The sequence below is a fragment of the Lutra lutra genome, chromosome 7 (assembly GCF_902655055.1).
Source record: "Lutra lutra chromosome 7, mLutLut1.2, whole genome shotgun sequence".
NCBI classification, from domain to species: domain Eukaryota; kingdom Metazoa; phylum Chordata; class Mammalia; order Carnivora; family Mustelidae; genus Lutra; species Lutra lutra.
In genome coordinates, this window is record NC_062284.1 from 81,071,828 (window position 1) to 81,090,260 (window position 18,433).

General features: G+C 37.1%; 1 protein-coding gene across 7 annotated transcripts in view; it reads right to left on the reverse strand.

Moving 5' to 3' along the window:
- The window catches only part of HECTD1 (HECT domain E3 ubiquitin protein ligase 1), a 95,133-nt gene that overhangs the window by 6,975 nt on the left and 69,725 nt on the right, over positions 1 to 18,433 (reverse strand). For 4 of the 7 annotated variants that reach the window (XM_047737922.1, XM_047737920.1, XM_047737916.1 and 1 more), the window contains 11 exons: positions 14,783 to 14,916; positions 13,596 to 13,718; positions 11,502 to 11,658; positions 7,449 to 7,671; positions 6,308 to 6,362; positions 5,903 to 6,085; positions 5,116 to 5,323; positions 4,946 to 5,031; positions 4,605 to 4,732; positions 2,160 to 2,361; positions 162 to 299 (listed from right to left, as the gene is read on the reverse strand). In XM_047737922.1, the coding sequence (XP_047593878.1) occupies positions 162 to 299; positions 2,160 to 2,361; positions 4,605 to 4,732; positions 4,946 to 5,031; positions 5,116 to 5,323; positions 5,903 to 6,085; positions 6,308 to 6,362; positions 7,449 to 7,671; positions 11,502 to 11,658; positions 13,596 to 13,718; positions 14,783 to 14,916 (1,637 nt within the window). The remainder of the gene's footprint in view (positions 1 to 161; positions 300 to 2,159; positions 2,362 to 4,604; positions 4,733 to 4,945; positions 5,032 to 5,115; positions 5,324 to 5,902; positions 6,086 to 6,307; positions 6,363 to 7,448; positions 7,672 to 11,501; positions 11,659 to 13,595; positions 13,719 to 14,782; positions 14,917 to 18,433) is intronic. The other 3 variants (XM_047737919.1, XM_047737918.1, XM_047737921.1) reach the window with 3 other exon arrangements.

Consider the following 18,433-nt stretch of genomic DNA (forward strand, 5'->3'; position numbering starts at 1 on the left):
TTAAATAGCTTTTGATGACTGAAAAAACATTTTAATAGCATCAGGAGTAATCAATAATAAAAAGAGAGTCAGCAAACCTGGCTTAAATTCTGAAAGCATAACCTATTTTTAATAGTAAGAGAAGAATCACAAGTAATCACAAAATGGGAAAAAAATCTTACATGACGAGATTCATCATCTGGAAAGTTATCATCACAAAGCCAAGCTCCCAGATCAGTTCTCTGGAATTCTGCTGCCACCAGAGCATAAAACTCTAATGTAGGGCCCAAGCCAGTTCCTTCTTCTCCCAAAAATTCAACCTAAAATATAAGCAAGTTTTAAGGAAAAATTAGCTTTAAAAAAAGATCCCATTCTTAAGACACCTGGGTGGCTCAGTGGGTTAAGCCTCTGCCTCAGGTCATGATCTCAGAGTCCTGGGATCAAGCCCTGCATTGGGGTCTCTGCTCAGCGGGGAGCCTGCTCCCCGCCCCCCACCTCTCTGCCTACTTGTGATCTCTCTCTGTCAAATAAATAAATAAAATCTTAAAAAAAAAAATCCCGTTCTTGCCACGTAATACATCTTTTTTTTGGTAACAGCAGCAGAATATTATACACATTAAAAACAACACAGAAGTTTTAATTTAGTTTTTCTAAAAAGTATATTTGTTGTACACCATTACATATTTAAACACTGTGGTGAGCACTGTTTACCACATTGTTCATTAATTTCTCACATCAACCCTAAAAAATAGGTTTTATCTCTTTTTTTCTTACACCAAAGGAAACCAAATTTTAGATAAAAAGGTTACATCATTTGCTTGAGGAAAAGATGGCATACAGCTTTGTATGTGTGTCTATTTAACATAAAACCTAAACTCTTCCACTTCTGAGTTTAGGCAATAACTTTAAAGGCTTTTACCCATACTCTACATATTCCACAAATGACTTGAGGCAGCTTATAAAAACATATGGTGAATGATTTAAAAAAAAATAATTAAGGTTTACCTAGTTAGAGGAATATATTTGGTAGGAAGAATTAGATGAAGGTGAAGAGAGTTTAAAGTGAAAGCCCTAAGAGCCTTTTATATTTTTTTGACATGTATATTTGTCACGATCAATCTCTGATTCAAATGATAAACTAAGAGCTGTTGGGGTGGCTCAGTCAGTTAAGCATCTGCCTCTGGCTTAGGGCATGATCTCAGAGTCCTGGGATCAAACCCCATGTCATCGGGCTGTCAGGCTCCCTGCTCAGCACAGAGTCTGCTTTTCCCTCTCCCTTTGCCTCTATCCCTGGCTTGAGCTTTCTCTCAAATAAATAAATAAAATCTTAAAAAAAAAAAAAAAAAGATAAACTTAAGCGGCTGGTTCACATTTATAAGAGAAATTTCATCCACTGTCCCTCATATTAGGAGTAACAGGTATATAGGATATAATCAACAATGCCTACAATAACATCTCTACAGTAAATGTATTACATTTTATACTGCTATTTGCTTAACATCTCTCAATACAGGCTAATGATGTAATGCCAAGCACAGTGTAACAATAGTATAGAACAGTGTACCCCAAAACTGCAGATATCTAATAGCAGAGCTTAATATGAAGGTAAAATTTAGACTATCAAAAAGAATCCTTAGTGAGTACTATTATTCAGTTCAGGCTCTGTTCAGAAAGGAGTAATGTCCTTCAAAAAGACCAAGAACTTAGGGTGCCTGGGTGGCTCAGCTGTTAAGCATCTGCCTTTGGCTCAGGTCATGATCCCAGGGTCTGAGATGGAGTCCCACATCGGGTATCCTGCTCAACGGGAAGCCTGCTTCTCCCTCTCCCACTCCCCTTTTTGTGTTCCCCCTCTCACTGTCTCTTTCACTCTATCAAATAAGGAAAGAAAGAAATCTTAAAAAAAAAAAAAAAAAAAAAAAAAGACCAAGCACTTTTCCACCTCAAGAGTGAAGATACTCTTTGCTGCTCACCAATCACAAGATCCTGACCTCTGAAAAGGTAAGTTGACATCCTCTTACAAAAGATGCTCTACTAAAGGGAAAGGCCTTGCATAGAGGGCAGAGAAATCCCTCTCCATTTTTCATTCCTATCTAACATGGTTTGCATGCTATGGAACATACAGGTTTGCTGGTTTTCTGCCATTCCTGCATACTAAAAGAAATTAGATGTGAGTGAGATACCTCAAGAACTGATTTCCGATCTGCATGTATTTGCATGACGTTCTCAGCCCATTCCATCAGTGATTCACCACGTGGGACTTTTACTCTTTCATGCTTGAGACGACCCACTCGAAACTCTCCAGGATCATCTCGCCTTACACTACTGGTGGTCCTTGTTCTTTCCACAGTAGCTTCACGTCGGTTTTGTAACCACACTATTGCTCTAAAATAGAAAAATATTTCTGGCGCTCTAACATTTAGTAATAGTTTGAATGTACTATTAAACCAGCAACATAATTCAAAGATTTAACTATATTTTTTAAAAATAGTATTTTATTAGATGACAGAATTAGTACATTTTCTTATTGCAAAAATTATTGCTTCCTCTCTTAAAACATATAAACCCCTGTATTATTTTCCTAAACAAAGGAGAAAATACGTAGGTATTTTTCCTCTTTACTTTAGTAATTAACAGATCAAAATAAAGGTCTGTGGTCCCAACCCCACTAACATCAAAATATACACAATACATAAAAGGAACAGCACAGGGAATACAGTCAATAGAATTATAATAGCACTGCATGGTTGACAAACAGTTGTTACACTTGTGAGCACAGCATGATGTAAGGAGTTGCTGAGTCACTGTTGTACACCCGCCATTAATGTAACATGCGTGTCAATACTTCAATTAAAAAAATAGCCAAACCTATGATACATAAAAATACAAATGAATATTTCTTAACTATCGAAGAAACTAAAAAATCATTAAGCTATCTTTATTACTGTGATACAAACTGAAAGCCATCATTAAAATGCAACTGACTTTCAAATATTTTCTTTTGGGGACACCTGGCTGGCTCAGTTGGTACAGCATGTGACTCCTGCTCTCAGGTTGTAAATTCGAGCCCTATGCTGGATACAAAAATTACTTTTTAAAAAATCTTTATTTAAGATTTTATTTATTTATTTGACAGAGAGACAGAGAGAAAGCACAAGTAGGCAGAGCAAGCAGCAGGCACAGGGAGAGGGAGAAGCAGGCTCTCCCCTGCACAGGGGGCCCAATGCAGGGCTCATCCCAGGACCCCAGGATCATGACCTGAGCCAAAGGCAGGCACTTAACCAACTGAGCCACCCAAGTGCCCCTAGAAATTACTTAAAAATAAAATCTTTGGGGGCGCCTGGGTAGCTCAGTTGCTTAGCTGTCTAACTCTTGATTGCAGCTCAGGTCATGATTTCAGGGTCATGGGATTAGGGCCTGCATTGGGCTCTGTGCTCAGCCCAGAGTCTGCTTGTCCCTCTCGCTCTGCTCCTCCAAATGCTTACACTCTTTATCTCCAACATAAATAAATAAAATCTTTTTTAAAATAAAAATATTTTCTTTTCAATAATGCAGAGCTAACCCATCTAGGGTAGGAGAAAGAATCCTGAAGTAGGAATAAGAAGATAAAAAGATTTGCTCTTAGGTGTGCTACCATTATTTTGTAATCTCAGGTCAATCAGCTATATACTCTGAGAATCAATTTCCTTATCTATAAAACAAAAACCATAACCAATGCCATTTATGACAAGAGGCCCATAGTTCCACATGCACAAATGATCTGTAAATAGCGTAACTTATCAGGGAAGTCAACAGCTCCATTTTAAATTATAATTCTTTTATATCACTTTGAAAGTACTCTGGGTACTCAATGATTCAAAAAATATTTACCTACAATGTGCTATATACACTGCTTTAGGAACTGCAGCTAGATCAGTGACAAAACTGCCAGAAAATTCCTGCCCTCATGAAACTTTTATCTTGTGGAAGGAGACAGAAAAAAAAGGCTTGAACTGCGGGGTTCTACTTATATGGGATTTTTCTTTTAGAAATATAGTACTGTAAATTTTTCTTCTTCCTCATGATTTTCTTAACATTTTCTTTTCCCTAGCTTACTTTATTCTAAGAATACAGTACATAATACCTGTAACGTGCAAAATACATGTTGACTGTTTGTTTCAGTAAGACTTCCAGTCAGCAGACTATTCATAAAGTTCTGGGGGAGTCAAAAGTTACACTTTTTAAATATGATTTTTCGGGGCACTTGGGTGGCTTTCGGTTAAGTGTTTGCCTTTGGCTCACGTCATGATCCTAGATTCCTGGGATCAAGTCCTGCAATGGGCTCCCTATTCAGCGGGGAGTCTGCTTCTCCCTCTCCCTTTTTCCCCTCTTCCCACTCATGAACTTTCTCTCTAAAATAAATAATATCTTTACTGTGCAGGGAGGGTTGGCATCCCTAACCCTGAAATTGTTCAAGAGTCAACTGTAGGAGAGCATATATCCAACCAGAAATTTTAAAAATGTTTAAACACTGACAACTCATAAGAAAACAAAATAATATATTCCTTCCATCAGTCTTGACATAAAGTATATTTGTACATTTTGAGCTTATATAACATTAAAAATATATAAAAGGGAACACTTTCTACCTTGATGCACCAAATGCTGTACATGTGAAATAAAGCTGTCTAGTTTCAAATGGTATTAGGAAAGGACACTTGCTGGTTAACTGTTCACACCAGTCTGGTAGAGCCCCACTTGCCAAAGCCAATGGTTCCTGCAAATTAACAAATAACAATGTTATAAGGCAATTATTTAAAAAGACAAAAAGGAGTCAGTTCTTAAAACTAATGAAAGAAAGTAATACAATGGACCATATGGCCTAAATAGATGAATCAGGGACTAACAGTAGAGATGGTGAGAAGTAGAAAAGGAAAACAATACTTTGAAAGTCCAAAAGTTGCAGAAGAGAGTTCAACTATCTAATTACCTCAATCTGCTGCAAAATCTTTGTTGTGATTTTTTTGCTAGTGAATTCATCTGGTGGAAAAGTAAACTGAGGCTGCTCCTCACCTTCTGAAAAATTAATAAAATTAATAAAGACATAAACCGACTTCCTTTTAAAAATGCCATAGAAATGAAACACGGATTCTTACAGACCTTCTTGGGATATTCTTGAGTAAGGGTCACTTGCAACTATATAGAGAATACGCAGAAGTTGAAGGACATCTTCTACTCCACAAGAATTCTGTCCATTGCCAGCTTTGGCCTGAGGTTGTTCTTTTGCCAAATTAAGAATATCACTACTTTGAAGAGTAGAAATGGACCCCTGATTTAATCCAGACTTTGTTCCATGCTCACAAAAATCCTATAGAAACAATTAGCAAAACTAGCTATTAATCACATTTTCGAGAAAAGCACTGTATCATCCTATAAGTATTTGAAAATGCTGAAATCTTTCAAACTGTCTTTTTAAATGAAAACACTATAACCCAATTTGAAAATCAATGTGTTCTAAACCATTCCCAAATAAACTATAACCACAGTAAGCCACAGTTAAAACCATGTACTTAGGGGCGCCTGGGTGGCTCAGTGGGTTAAAGCCTCTGCCTTCAGCTCAGGTCATGATCTCATCAGGGTCTTGGGATTGAGCCCAGCATCAGGTTCTCTGCACAGCGGGGAGCCTTGCTTCCCCCCTCTCTTGCTTGCCTCTCTGCCTACTTGTGATCTCTGTCAAATAAATAAAATCTTAAAAAAAAAAAAAAACATTTACTTAGATCCAATACCACAAATCATATTTGAAATTTTAATATTTGGCATATTAACAATGTTAATTCAACCTCATTTTTTAAGCTTGTCCCAATGAACCTCTTTTTCTTAAGAATCTTTAAAAGCTGCAAACAAAGCACAAAGCCAGTCCCAGTTGTATTTTGATGCCAATATATACCTTATATGCAGCTATGAGCTGAGAACAATTTCTGTTTTTCCTAATACTTTTATTAGTGCCAGTTAATTTCCAGTGGCGCAGGAAAGCGGCGTCTGCATTCTTCTGCAGGTAGGTTATCAAGTCATTCTTTGGTAATTCATCAGTGCCAAGGTACTGTTCCACATGCTCTATAGACCAACAACCCTACAATAGGAAAAACCAAATGTTGGCCTTTCCTGATTAAAAGTCTATGCTATTTCACATGCATTTATATAAGGCAGCTTTAAAATCATGCATTTAACCTCATCTAAAGAATTCCATGTTAGTGATTTTTTTTCCTCAAATGTTCAATTAAAACAATATTAGTTTTTATTTTCCCTTTTTTTCCACTAAGTGGCCAAGAAGATCTATTTAAGTATCACTTACCATTTTTCCATTTTCCTTCTCTTTGTCAGAATCCTTCATTTCTCTGTACATGATTCTAAACATGAAGATATTATTCACATTAATTCATAAATCAAATAATTTATGGTTATTTCCAGTAAGGCTTCAATTCTTTAAAAAATTATGAATGATGTCATTCATTAGCCATATGCTTAAACATTAAACTCAGGGACAATTTATTTTAAAAAAAATCAATTTGTTAAACATGGGGGAAAGTAGGAGAAATCATATTCCTGAAAAAGAGTTATTATTTATAAATCTAGTATAATTGCAAAGAATGCATACATCAAACCTAGGACCTTTAAAGATATGAAGTAATACACTATATCATGCGTTATAACTTTCATTTATTGTAAAAATAAAAGAGATACGAACAACAAGGACCAGGAGGCTTTATGTTCACATAAGGCAGTGGAGATAAAATTTGAAACTCCAATAAAAACTGAACAGGGTGGGAAAAAATAACTACGATAGCCTTCTGTTCTATCTCTAAAGAATCTAGATTACTTTATTAGACATTATATAAAATTATCAATGATGTCAAAAGAACATCAGAAAAATTAAAGTAAAATTTATATAAGGATGACTAAAATTTTATTTATATTAAATTATATTAAACTATTAAATAATAATAATTATAATTATAGGTAATACTGAGCACTCAGACAATACTGAAAACACTTTACATGTATTCATTCGTTGATTCCTCACAACCATGCTCACTTTACAGATTAACAGAAAGAGGCACCAAAACGTTAAATGTGCGCAATATCATCATTAATGAATGAATGAATGAACAAAAAGAGGCAGGCTTAACTTGCAAACTCCAAAACAAATAACAAATAAAAAATATTTAGTACTTCATACACAATTGCAAAGAGTTCAACAATTAAGACATAATACGTCTAAAGTTATTTCTGAAGTTTATTTCTAAAGTTACCTTCAGTTGAAACCTTAAACTATTCTATCTCAGGAGTCACAAATGCTATTATCTGTTGTTGTAAACCAGGAGAACAAGAACCAAATATTTCTGTTTCTATAGTAAAAAATATAGAAATACAATGGTTCTAGGCTCATGTATCATGGAATTATCTACTTAAAACATTAAGTTAAAATCTCTTACGTGTATGTTGGCTCCCAAATACGCCTAAGTTTATCTGATTTCACATTGCCATTACAGGACAATTGAAGCAATTTTTGTACATAGTAAAAAATGGTTGATCTGAAATTAGTGAGTGGTAATTCAACTTCACGAGTTGTTCCAAGACCTGTTACTTTCAAAGTGAGGGCTAATCGAGGTGACGGAGTACATTCAACTTCTTCCAAGAGCTCTGAATGAGGCGTTCCTAAAAATACGGAAGACATCAAAAACAATTACACTATAACAAGCAGTCCATAAAAAATAATGCACTGGGAAACATAGCTACATGAAATCTAAATTCTTCTGTCAGATATTAGCTAAAGACTTCAGCTACTTAAAGACTATTCTGGCCTCAACAAATTTTTTTTTTAAATTATAAGATTTTATTCATTTATTTGACACAGAGAGGGCACAAGGAGAAGAGGAGGGAGAAGCAGGCTCCCCGCTGAGCAGAGCCGATGGAGGGCTCGATCCCAGGACCCTATGATCATGACCCAAGCCGAAGGCAGACGCTCAACCAGCTGAGTCAACCAGGCATCCCAACAATTTTTTTTTTTTTAAATGGGAACAATATATCCAGGTTACTTAAAGACAGAGCACTAAAGCTGAATTTATGCATATGATAGGAATGTTTTAAGAAAACACATGCTAGGGGCGCCTGGGTGGCTCAACGGGTTAAAGCCTCTGCCTTCGGCTCAGGTCATGATCTCAGGGTCCTGGGATCGAGCCCCACATCAGGCTCTCTGCTCAGTAGGGAGCCTGCTTCCCTTCCTCTCTGCCTGCCTCTCTGCCTGCCTGTGATCTCTGTCTGTCAAATAAATAAATAAAATCTTAAAAAAAAAAAAAAAAAACACATGCTAATTGTATGAATATTTCAGAAACATTTTATTCTTATGAGAACACTAAAATTATTCATAATTCTACATCCAGAAAAAAACCACACACTGAGAAAGCACAGACTCTAGTCACTGAACTGTCAACCTTCTGCTCACAATGAATGAGCAGATTGTGAGGTAACCGCCCCCCACCAGAGGTACATAGTGTATTTGGTGGTGTACTCTTCTTTTTCCTTAGCTCAGTAATTTTCTCCTCATATCATAATATAATCTTCTAAAGTATTAACTTTATTCACTGCATGACATTCCATTAAACCTTAACCAAACCAAGTCCTTGTTACTGGAAATAATGGAAGGTCATTTCCAATTTTCTACTTTCTACGCAAGTAGTCATCACTGGCACCCAGAGCTGGTATTTCTTTGCTATAGGTTTCTAGTAGTAACAATATGAAATGTATTGCCAAAGAGCTCTACAAAAAATCTGTACCTATTTATATTCCCTAGCATAGGTTTTTCTTTTTTCTTTTTTTTTTTTTTAAGATTTTATTTATTCATTTGACAGAGAGAGATCACAAGTAGATGGAGAGGCAGGCAGAGAGAGAGGAGGAAGCAGGCTCCCTGATGAGCAGAGAGCCCGATGCGGGACTTGATCCCAGGACCCCGAGACCATGACCTGAGCCGAAGGCAGCGGCTTAACCCACTGAGCCACCCAGGCGCCCTAGGTTTTTCTTTTTGAAAGATCTTGAAACATCTTGATTTGGCCTATATGCAACCTCACCATAGAACATCATACTACAAAGCACACTTACTTCCCTATTTAACACAAATATCATTCTATCAAGTAAAAAATACATTCCACACCTAATCAACATTTAAGCCTTCCTTAAGGATAATATACTGATTACTACAGCTGAGGTTTACTGAGGCATGGACCAGGTACCAAGGCAAGCGCTTTATATATTTTACCTCATTTGAAACTTTTTTTAAAAATATTTTTATTTATTTATTTGACAAAGAGAGATCGCAAGTAGACAGAGAGGCAGGCAGAGAGAGAGAGAGAAAGGGAAGCAGGCTCCCTGCTGAGCAGCGAGCCCGATGCAGGACTCGATCCCAGGACCCTGAGATCATGACCTGAGCCGAAGGCAGCGGCTTAACCCACTGAGCCACCCAGGCACCCCTCATTTGAAACTTTTAATTACCTTAAAAAAAACTTTTAATTACCTTGTCAAACAGAAATTATTACTTTCTTCAGGTAAGAGATAAGAAAATTCAGGCTTACACAAATTAAATTGTTCAGTATATTAGCATCTTATTGTTGCTTTAACAAATCACCATAAACTGGGTGTTTTTTGTTTTTTTTTTTTTAAGATTTTATTTATTTATTTGACAGAGAGAGATCACAAGTAGACAGAGAGGCAGGCAGAGAGAGAGAGAGAGAGAGGGAAGCAGGTTCCCTGCCGAGCAGAGAGCCCGATGCGGACTCGATCCCAGGACCCTGAGATCATGACCTGAGATGAAGGCAGCGGCTTAACCCACTGAGCCACCCAGGCGCCCCAAATTGGGTGGTTTAAAACAACCAGTTCTAGAACTGAGAAACCTTAAATGGATTGGCAAGGCTTTGTTCCTTTTATTTTATTTTATTTTATTTATTTTTTTAAGATTTTATTTATTTATTTGACAGACAGAGACCACATGCAGGCAGAGAGGCAGGCAGAGAGAGAGAAAGAGAGGGAAGCAGGCTCCCTGCTGAGCAGAGAGCCTGATGTGGGGCTCGATCCCAGAACCCTGGGATCATGACCTGAGCCGAAGGCAGAGGCTTTAACCCACTGAGCCACCCAGGTGCCCCAAGGCTTTGTTCCTTTTAGAAGCTCCAAGAAAGAATCTGTTTGCTTGCCTTTTCAAGCATCTAGAGGCTGCCCATATTTCACAGTTCATGACCCCTCATCACTCTGATCTCTGCTTCCTGTTGTCAAATCTTCTCTCAGACTTTCCTGAATTTCTCTTAAACATTTTTTTTAAGGATTTATTTACTTCCTTTAGAGAGAAAGAGAACAAGAGTGCAGAGGGGGAGGGGCTAAGGGAGAAGGAGACAGTCTCAAGCAGATTCTACACTGAATAGACAGTCCAATACAGGACTCATTCTCATGACTCCGAGATCTCGACCTGAATCGAAACCAAGAGTCTGACACCCAACCAACTGCACCACTCAGGCATCCCCCTCCTATATTCCTTTTATGTGGACATTTGTGATTACATTGGGCCTACCTGGATAATCCAGGATTAATTCCCCCTTCTCAAAATCCTGAATTAAATCTCGTCTACAAAGTCTTTTTTGTTTATTAAGGTAACCTATTCACAGATTCCAGAGGTCAGGACTCACATACCTTTGGGGATCATTAGTGTGCCTACTATAGCCAAAACAGAGTTGTAAGAGAGAAAGGTACCAGCTAACTCAAGACCATAAATGAAACTACTACACAATTTTCCAAAGTCAAAGTAGAATAGGAATATCCACAGCAATTCTGATCCAGCAGAATATAGAATACAAATTATCTACCTTTAAGTGAGCCTTCCTTTTTTTTTTAAGATTTTATTGATTTATTTGACAGAGAGAGATCAAAGTAAGCAGAGAGGCAGGCAGAGAGAAGGGGGAAGCAGGCTTACCACTGAGCAGAGAGCCCGATGCAGGGCTCGATCCCAGGATGCCGAGATCATGACCTGAGCCAAAGGCAGAGGTTCAACCCACTGAGCCACCCAGGTGCCCCTAAGTGAGCCTTCCTTTAGAAATTACACAAATACAGAACACACTGTTTTTTAAAGTACTATAATATACTCCTTTAAAAAATCTGTATTGGGGCACCTGGGTAGCAGTCAGTTAAGCATCTGCCTTTGACTCAGGTCATGATCCCAGCCCTGAACAGGGCTCCCTGCTCAGGGGGTTAGTCTGCTTTTCCCTCTCTCTCTGCTCTTCTCCCCTGCTTGTGTTCTCTCCCTCTCTCTCAAATAAATAAAATCTTTCAAAAAAAAAAAAAAAAATCTATCTTTTAAGGATTTTTGGCTGATACATAGTTGTTTCTTTTTTCTGAAAACTTTTCTTTATAACCTGAATATGTAAGTAGCCACCTACTTTACTAATTACATATAACTATCTTATTTGGTATATGTTCAAAATAAATCACAAAACTAAAATACACAGTACCTGGGGGTGGAATCTCTAGATCAGTCGTCTGCTGGACATTAGTACGACCAGGTCTAGGATCAAAAGCAGGAACCAAAGCAGAAAACTGCCTCTTGAGTACATAATCATCATCCCATGTTCTCCGACGTCCTCCTTTAGTTTCATACTCCTCTTCTTCCTGTTAAAATTCCACATACAGATAAACAAGATAAATTTCTTTACTGCAAAGTGACACGCTATCTTTAAAATGAGGTGGATGTTAAATACTTCTCTATATAGCTATTACACTTCCTTTTTTAGCCATTTTTTTTAAAAGATTTTATTTATTTATTTGACAGAGAGAAATCACAAGTAGACGTAGAGGCAGGCAGAGAGAGAGAGAGAGAGAGAGAGGGAAGCTGGCTCCCGGCTGAGCAGAGAGCCCGATGTGGAACTTGATCCCAGGACCCTGAGATCATGACCCGAGCCGAAGGCAGTGGCTTAACCCACTGAGCCACCCAGGTGCCCCTTTAGCCATTGTTTTTTGTTTGTTTTTTTTTTTTTAAAGATTTTATTTATTTATTTGACAGAGAGAGATCACAAGTAGACGGAGAGGCAGGCAGAGAGAGAGAGAGAGAGGGAAGCAGGCTTCTTGCTGAGCAGAGAGCCTGATGTGGGACTCGATCCCAGGACCCTGAGATCATGACCTGAGCCGAAGGCAGCGGCTTAACCCACTGAGCCACCCAGGCGCTCTTTAGCCATTGTTTTTAAGCATAAGATGACATAAGTGTAAATAGGCACATACATTTCTTAACGATTTAAGCTTACCAAAAGTAAACTGCCTTAATGGTGCTTACACTAATCCACAAACAATAAAATGAGAAAGAACCATATACATACACTGTATCAGTATCAATTTCCTGATTTTGATGTTAGACTCTAATTAGGTAAGGGGTAACCATTGGAAGAAATTGGGCAAAGGGCACAAAACCTATCTTTGGAACTTCCTGTGAATCTGTGAACTTACAATTATTTTTAAATAAGTTGCTTTTAAAAAATGTAAGTAAATTTTATTATATACTGAATTATATACGAAATACAATGCTTGGAAGATGCTTTAAATAACTATGGGCAAATAAATCAAACATGTTTGACAAAGCGTTGGTAATCATTACAGATGATGGGTTCTTGGGGATTCACTGCGTTACTCTTTCTACTTCAAGCATGTTTGAAAATTTGCAAAAATGAAAGTTTTTTAAAAGAACATTTTCTTCTCTTCACTTTTACTATCAACAAAAAAGATCAATGAATGGTAAATGTTGTAAATATCTGATGTCATAAATAACAATTATGCATGTACTTATATGCACACATAGCCTCTCATAGTCTGAACACTTAAATTAACTTTTATAACAAATGAAATGGACACATGGTATCTCTGTAATGAGAATGTGTGTGTTTTAGTCCTAGATCCAAAATGTCTACATGTGACCTTTACCAACCACTTCATCTAAAAATTAGGGCTGATAATAACCCTCAAAAGGTTGTTGAAAGGATTGAATTAGTTAATACATGGAAAGTATTAAAACCAAGGCTAGGACTTAATTATTGATATCATTGTTGATTAATAAATGAATTATTTATCAATTCAACTTTATATAAATAACATAAATAAATATAAAATATTAAAAATTCATATACAAATATAATATATAATATGAAATATTTATATAAATATAAAATAAATTTTAAAATAAAATAATAAAATAATAATTTATTTATTCGTGAATAATAAATGTTCAGCTAACAGACTAATATTATTAACCCTACTACTATTACCAAACCTGTGAATCTTAGATAAGAAAATTAATCATTTTAATAAACGTTAACTGTTACCCAAGGGCCAAGATGAAGTGCTTTCAAAAGTAAGAAACTCCTTTATGCATTATGCCAGAGCAATCATGGACTCTTTCTAGAATATAAAACCCAAGCAGTAAGGGAAATTTCTTTTTGTTTTTCTGGTAACTTCTCACCCCCACCTCAATCCCCATATATTCTTCTAGGCATTTTGGTTGATGCTTTACTGTAAAAAGGGAGGAAAATACACAGTAGGGAAGATAAACATTAAGATATTACCTGCTCCCCAATAGGTCGGCTCCCTGCTCCAGCAGGGACTTGTGGTAGCTGCGAGGTGACAGCGTGGTGTGTTACATCAGAGCGAGAGCCAGCTCGACGCTGCAGGGATGGACGTCTCAGAATCTGGAATAAGAAAATGTGAAGAGACATGTTTAATTATTTGACTCATATATATATTCCCATTCAGCCTTAACCTAAAACTATCCACCCTATCATCAACTATCATTAAAAAAAACTTGATATTCATTAGCCATCTTCACAAGACTTACAGATTGGATGCTTTATAGTCACCATGCCTCATACACAACCTTCACAAGAAATATGTAACAGTAATATCTGTTTTTATGTAAGACATACTAAAAGAATTTCTTGGGAGTCCTTCACACCGTTAAAAAGCAACCTGTGAAATTTTTTAAAATCTAATAACATTTTATAAAGAAAAATAAAAAATATACAAGTTACAATAAAGGGTATTTCCAGGTATAAGTTCAGTTTGAAGATAATCGCAGTGGTTAAACATTAAGAGTTCTGGATCACACTTCCTAAGCTTAGGTCCCTACTTTTGTACTTAACTGATAGATTAACTAGGACATATTATTTCTTCTATGTCTCTACCTCACAGCTATAAAGAATGATGAAATAATACGGAGATACTGCCCACAAAACAGTACATACTAAAATAGTTTAATTAGAGTGCCTGGGTGGCTCAGTTGGTTGAGTGTCTGCCTTCAGCTCGGGTCCCGGTCCCAGGGTCATGGGATCGAGTACTGCATCATCAAGGAGCCTGCTACCCCCTCTCCCTGCCACTCCTCCTGCTTGTGCATGATCTCTCTCTCTCTTTTCAAATAAATAAATAAAATCTTTTAAAAAAATAAAATAGTCTAATTATTGTGAAAGGAACATAAAAATTATATTCTTCAGGATCAATGCAGTTCTTTATACTTTTAAACCTGTTAAAACATCAGCATGTGACATTTTAGTATTCTCCAAATATAACCAATTTATTTTCTCTTAAAAGAGAATCATAAATGTTCAGATTAAAGGTGCTTTTCTTAATTAACCACATTTTTTCATACTCATCCCATATTTCCCTATTTCAAAGTTTAACCAGGACTTTGCTTTTCCTCTTTTCATTTCAATTATAAACATCTTATGTTAGTTAAGAGAATGGGAGACACTCTCTCTACCATAACCTCCTCGTATTCTTGGTCCTCCTGATTGTCATCTTCATTCTCATCATCTTCCTCATCTGGCTCAGGCAAGTCTTCATCATCATCTAGCTCAGCTAACAGAGTACTGGCACGACAGCTATCCAGGAAATCTAGAAAAGAAAACCAACAACCTTATTCTCAAGATAATTAACAAAGCATTATAAGTTAACTGTGTACTGGTCTTACAAAACAAAGGAAAAATTCAAGAGACAAGTATAAAAACCACACTGATTGATGCCACCCTTCTTCCACCACCACAAATATAAAATGAATGTTGGTCACAAGAATGGTAGAAAACAACACAAGATAAAGGATAACCACAAACTAAATCCAAGTCTACAAACTTGTAATGAAAAAGATCAACAATATGGACTGGGTTTAAAAATAACAATCCTGGGGAGCCTGGGTGGCTCGGTGGGTTAAAGCCTCTGCCTTTGGCTCAGGTCATGGTCCCAGGGTCCTGGGATTGAGCCCTGCATCGGGCTCTCTGCTCAGCGGGGAGTTTGCTTCCCTCTCTCTCCCTGCCTGCCTCTCTGCCTACTTGTATCTCTGTAAATGAATAAATAAAATCTTAAAAAAAAAAAAAATAACAATCCTATCACCAATGTCAGTATCAGCCACAGGAAGCATAACATGACTTGTGCCAAAAACTGTGTTAGGCACCAGATATATATACCTGTAAACAGACATGGTAGGATCTCCCATGGGATCAGTGGAGATGGGGGGAGAGATACATTTAAAAAGTAAACAAATGAGGGGTGGCTGGATGGTTCAATCGGTTAAGAATCTTTTTTTTTAAAGATTTTATTTATTTATTTATTCGACAGAGAAATCACAAGCAAGCATGTTCAATCGGTTAAGCATCTTTTTTTTTTTTTTTAAAGATTTTATTTATTTATTTATTTGACAGAGAAATCACAAGCAAGCAGAGAGGAGACAGGCAGAGAGAGAGTGGGGGGGGAGCAGGCTCCCTGCTGAGCAGAGAGCCCAACTCGGGGCTCGATCCCAGGACCCCGAGATCATGACCCAAGCCGAAGGCAGAGGCTTAACCCACTGAGCCACCCAAGTGCCCCAAGCATCTGACTCTTGATTTCAGCTCAGGTCATGATCTCAGGGTCACGAGGCTGTGCCCTACACTGGGTTCCACATGGGGCATGGAACCTGATTAAGATTCTCTTTCTCCCTCTGTCGCTCCCAACCGGTCATGCTCTCAAAAAACAACTTTTTAAGAGGAAAAAAAAAAAAGAAAAGGAAAATATATAAATAGAAACTGTAAACTATCATATAAGGGAAAAGGCAGAATAAAGTCAATCAGAGAGGCTGGGTTTAGCTACGTGACCTATCAAGTTAAAGATAACAACTACTTAATGACACTGCCTATGTACTATGGACTAATATATGTACCATCTTTCATATTTCCATATTCCCCCACCCCATGAAGTCTGTGTCAAATAAACAGTCCCACACAATGAAGATGCTGACAAGCTGTTCTGCACGAGAACTGAAAATAGAAAGTAATAATGGGACTAAAACAGGAGTTTTACCGGATATGAAAAAAAACATTTCTGTGAATAAAAAGATAATACACAGTCTATATTCCAAAAGAACATTGAGAAGACAATTTATAATTACTTGGAAGAATCTTTTATCTGCAAACCTATGAACAAAATATATATATTTTAAATCTAATAATTACACAAGATTAAAATTCAATACCTTTTACTAGACGGTTAGTAGAAGAAAGAGGCCTGATACGATATTCAATGAGTTTCTAAGGCACACATTTTCTTAAACACTTTAATATTCTGGAATCAGAATGTGTCTTACAAGCAATGGCAAGTCACAGCTAAATTGGCAGTATTTTTTCCTTAGTGACATAAAATAATTATAATTAATGGAATCTTAAATTTGATGAAATATATTATCCCTAAAACATGTTAAGGTGCCATCCTGTAATTTAGGACCAGTTCTCATGAACATAATGTGGTAGTCACACACACACACACACACACACACACACACACACACACACACACACACAATCAATTCCACTTTTGGCTAACTATCAAAGGAAAACAATCTGACTTTAGATACTGAAATCCCATCTTTTACATGTTATAATTCACTGAAATCAAGGATTTTTTTAAATCATGATCTTCTCTTTAGCAGAGTATTAGAACATTTAAATAGCTCCTTATTTCATAGATTTGACCATATCACAGAATCACGCCCCTTAAAACCTGACACAGTAAAAGTCTGCATACAGAAATTATTTTATAATGCAGATGTTCCTCTGATCCTTCAGAGCACCACCCTTAAAGAGTCCTCCAGTTTTAGAAATGTGAAAAAGGAAATTGTAACAATAATTTTCTAACAATAATTTTCTAATAATTTTTAACAATAATTTTCAGAAGGCAACTAGTAGCCCTAACTATTTAATATTCTTTCCCACTAACATACCCATAACCTACTTAACTTTCACATGATCAATAAAGCCTAATGTTAACATGTAACCAATGAGTAGAGAGGGGCAGAGGGGCTCCATGAGAAAAACCAGAGTGGAATATAGTTTATTCAATGAATTTACATACTCTGGTATAATCACCATCACCATTTTGCTACATACACATTTAATAGATAAGGCAGACGCAGAGAAATATGATGATTCTCTTAAAACCATAGAACATCAGATCCAATTTTTGGCTTGGAACAGGAGAGGACACATTCAGAGAAAAAAAAAAACATTAAAGTAAGATTTACATAAAATAGTACTTGAAATATTTAAAATTAACAAATTCAATTTTTTAAAAAGATTTTATTTATTTATTTGACAGACAGAGACCACAAGTAGGCAGAGAGGCAGGCAGAGGGAGAGGAAGGGAAGCAGGCTCCCCGCTGAGCAGACAGCCCTGATGCGGGGGACCCTAGGACCCTGGGATCATGACCTGAGCCGAAGGCAGCAGCTTTAACCCACTGAGCCACCCAGGTGCCCCAATAATTTAATTTTTAAAAAGAACAGGCAGATGCCTGGGTGGCTCAGTCAGTTAAGCGTCTGCCTTTAGCTCAGGTCATGATCCCACCATACTGGGATCAAGTTCCACAACAGGCTCCCTACTCCACAGGGAGTTTGCTTCTCCCTCTGCCCCTCCCCTGACTTGTTCTCTCAATCTCTCAATCTCTCTCTCTCTCCTTAAATAAATAAATAAATAAATAATCTTTAAAAGAAAAAAAAGAACAAGCAATGGCATCAAGGATGTAAATGTATGTATGTATACATGGTAAAGGATATTCAACAACAATAATAATGGAAGTGCAACCTTTTTGAAAGGCAATTCAGCCACTACTTCTTTTTAAAAAGTACCCTTAAGGGAATACACAATAGTACAATTCAAAGATGCTGATTTTTTTTTTTTAAGATTTTATTTATTTATTTGACAGAGAGAGATCACAAGTAGACAGAGAGGCAGGCAGAGAGAGAGAGAGAGAGAGAGAGGGAAGCAGGCTCCCTGCTGAGCAGAGAGCCCGACGTGGGCCTCGATCCCAGGACCCTGAGATCATGACCTGAGCCGAAGGCAGCGGCTTAACCCACTGAGCCACCCAGGCGCCCAAAGATGCTGATTTATAACA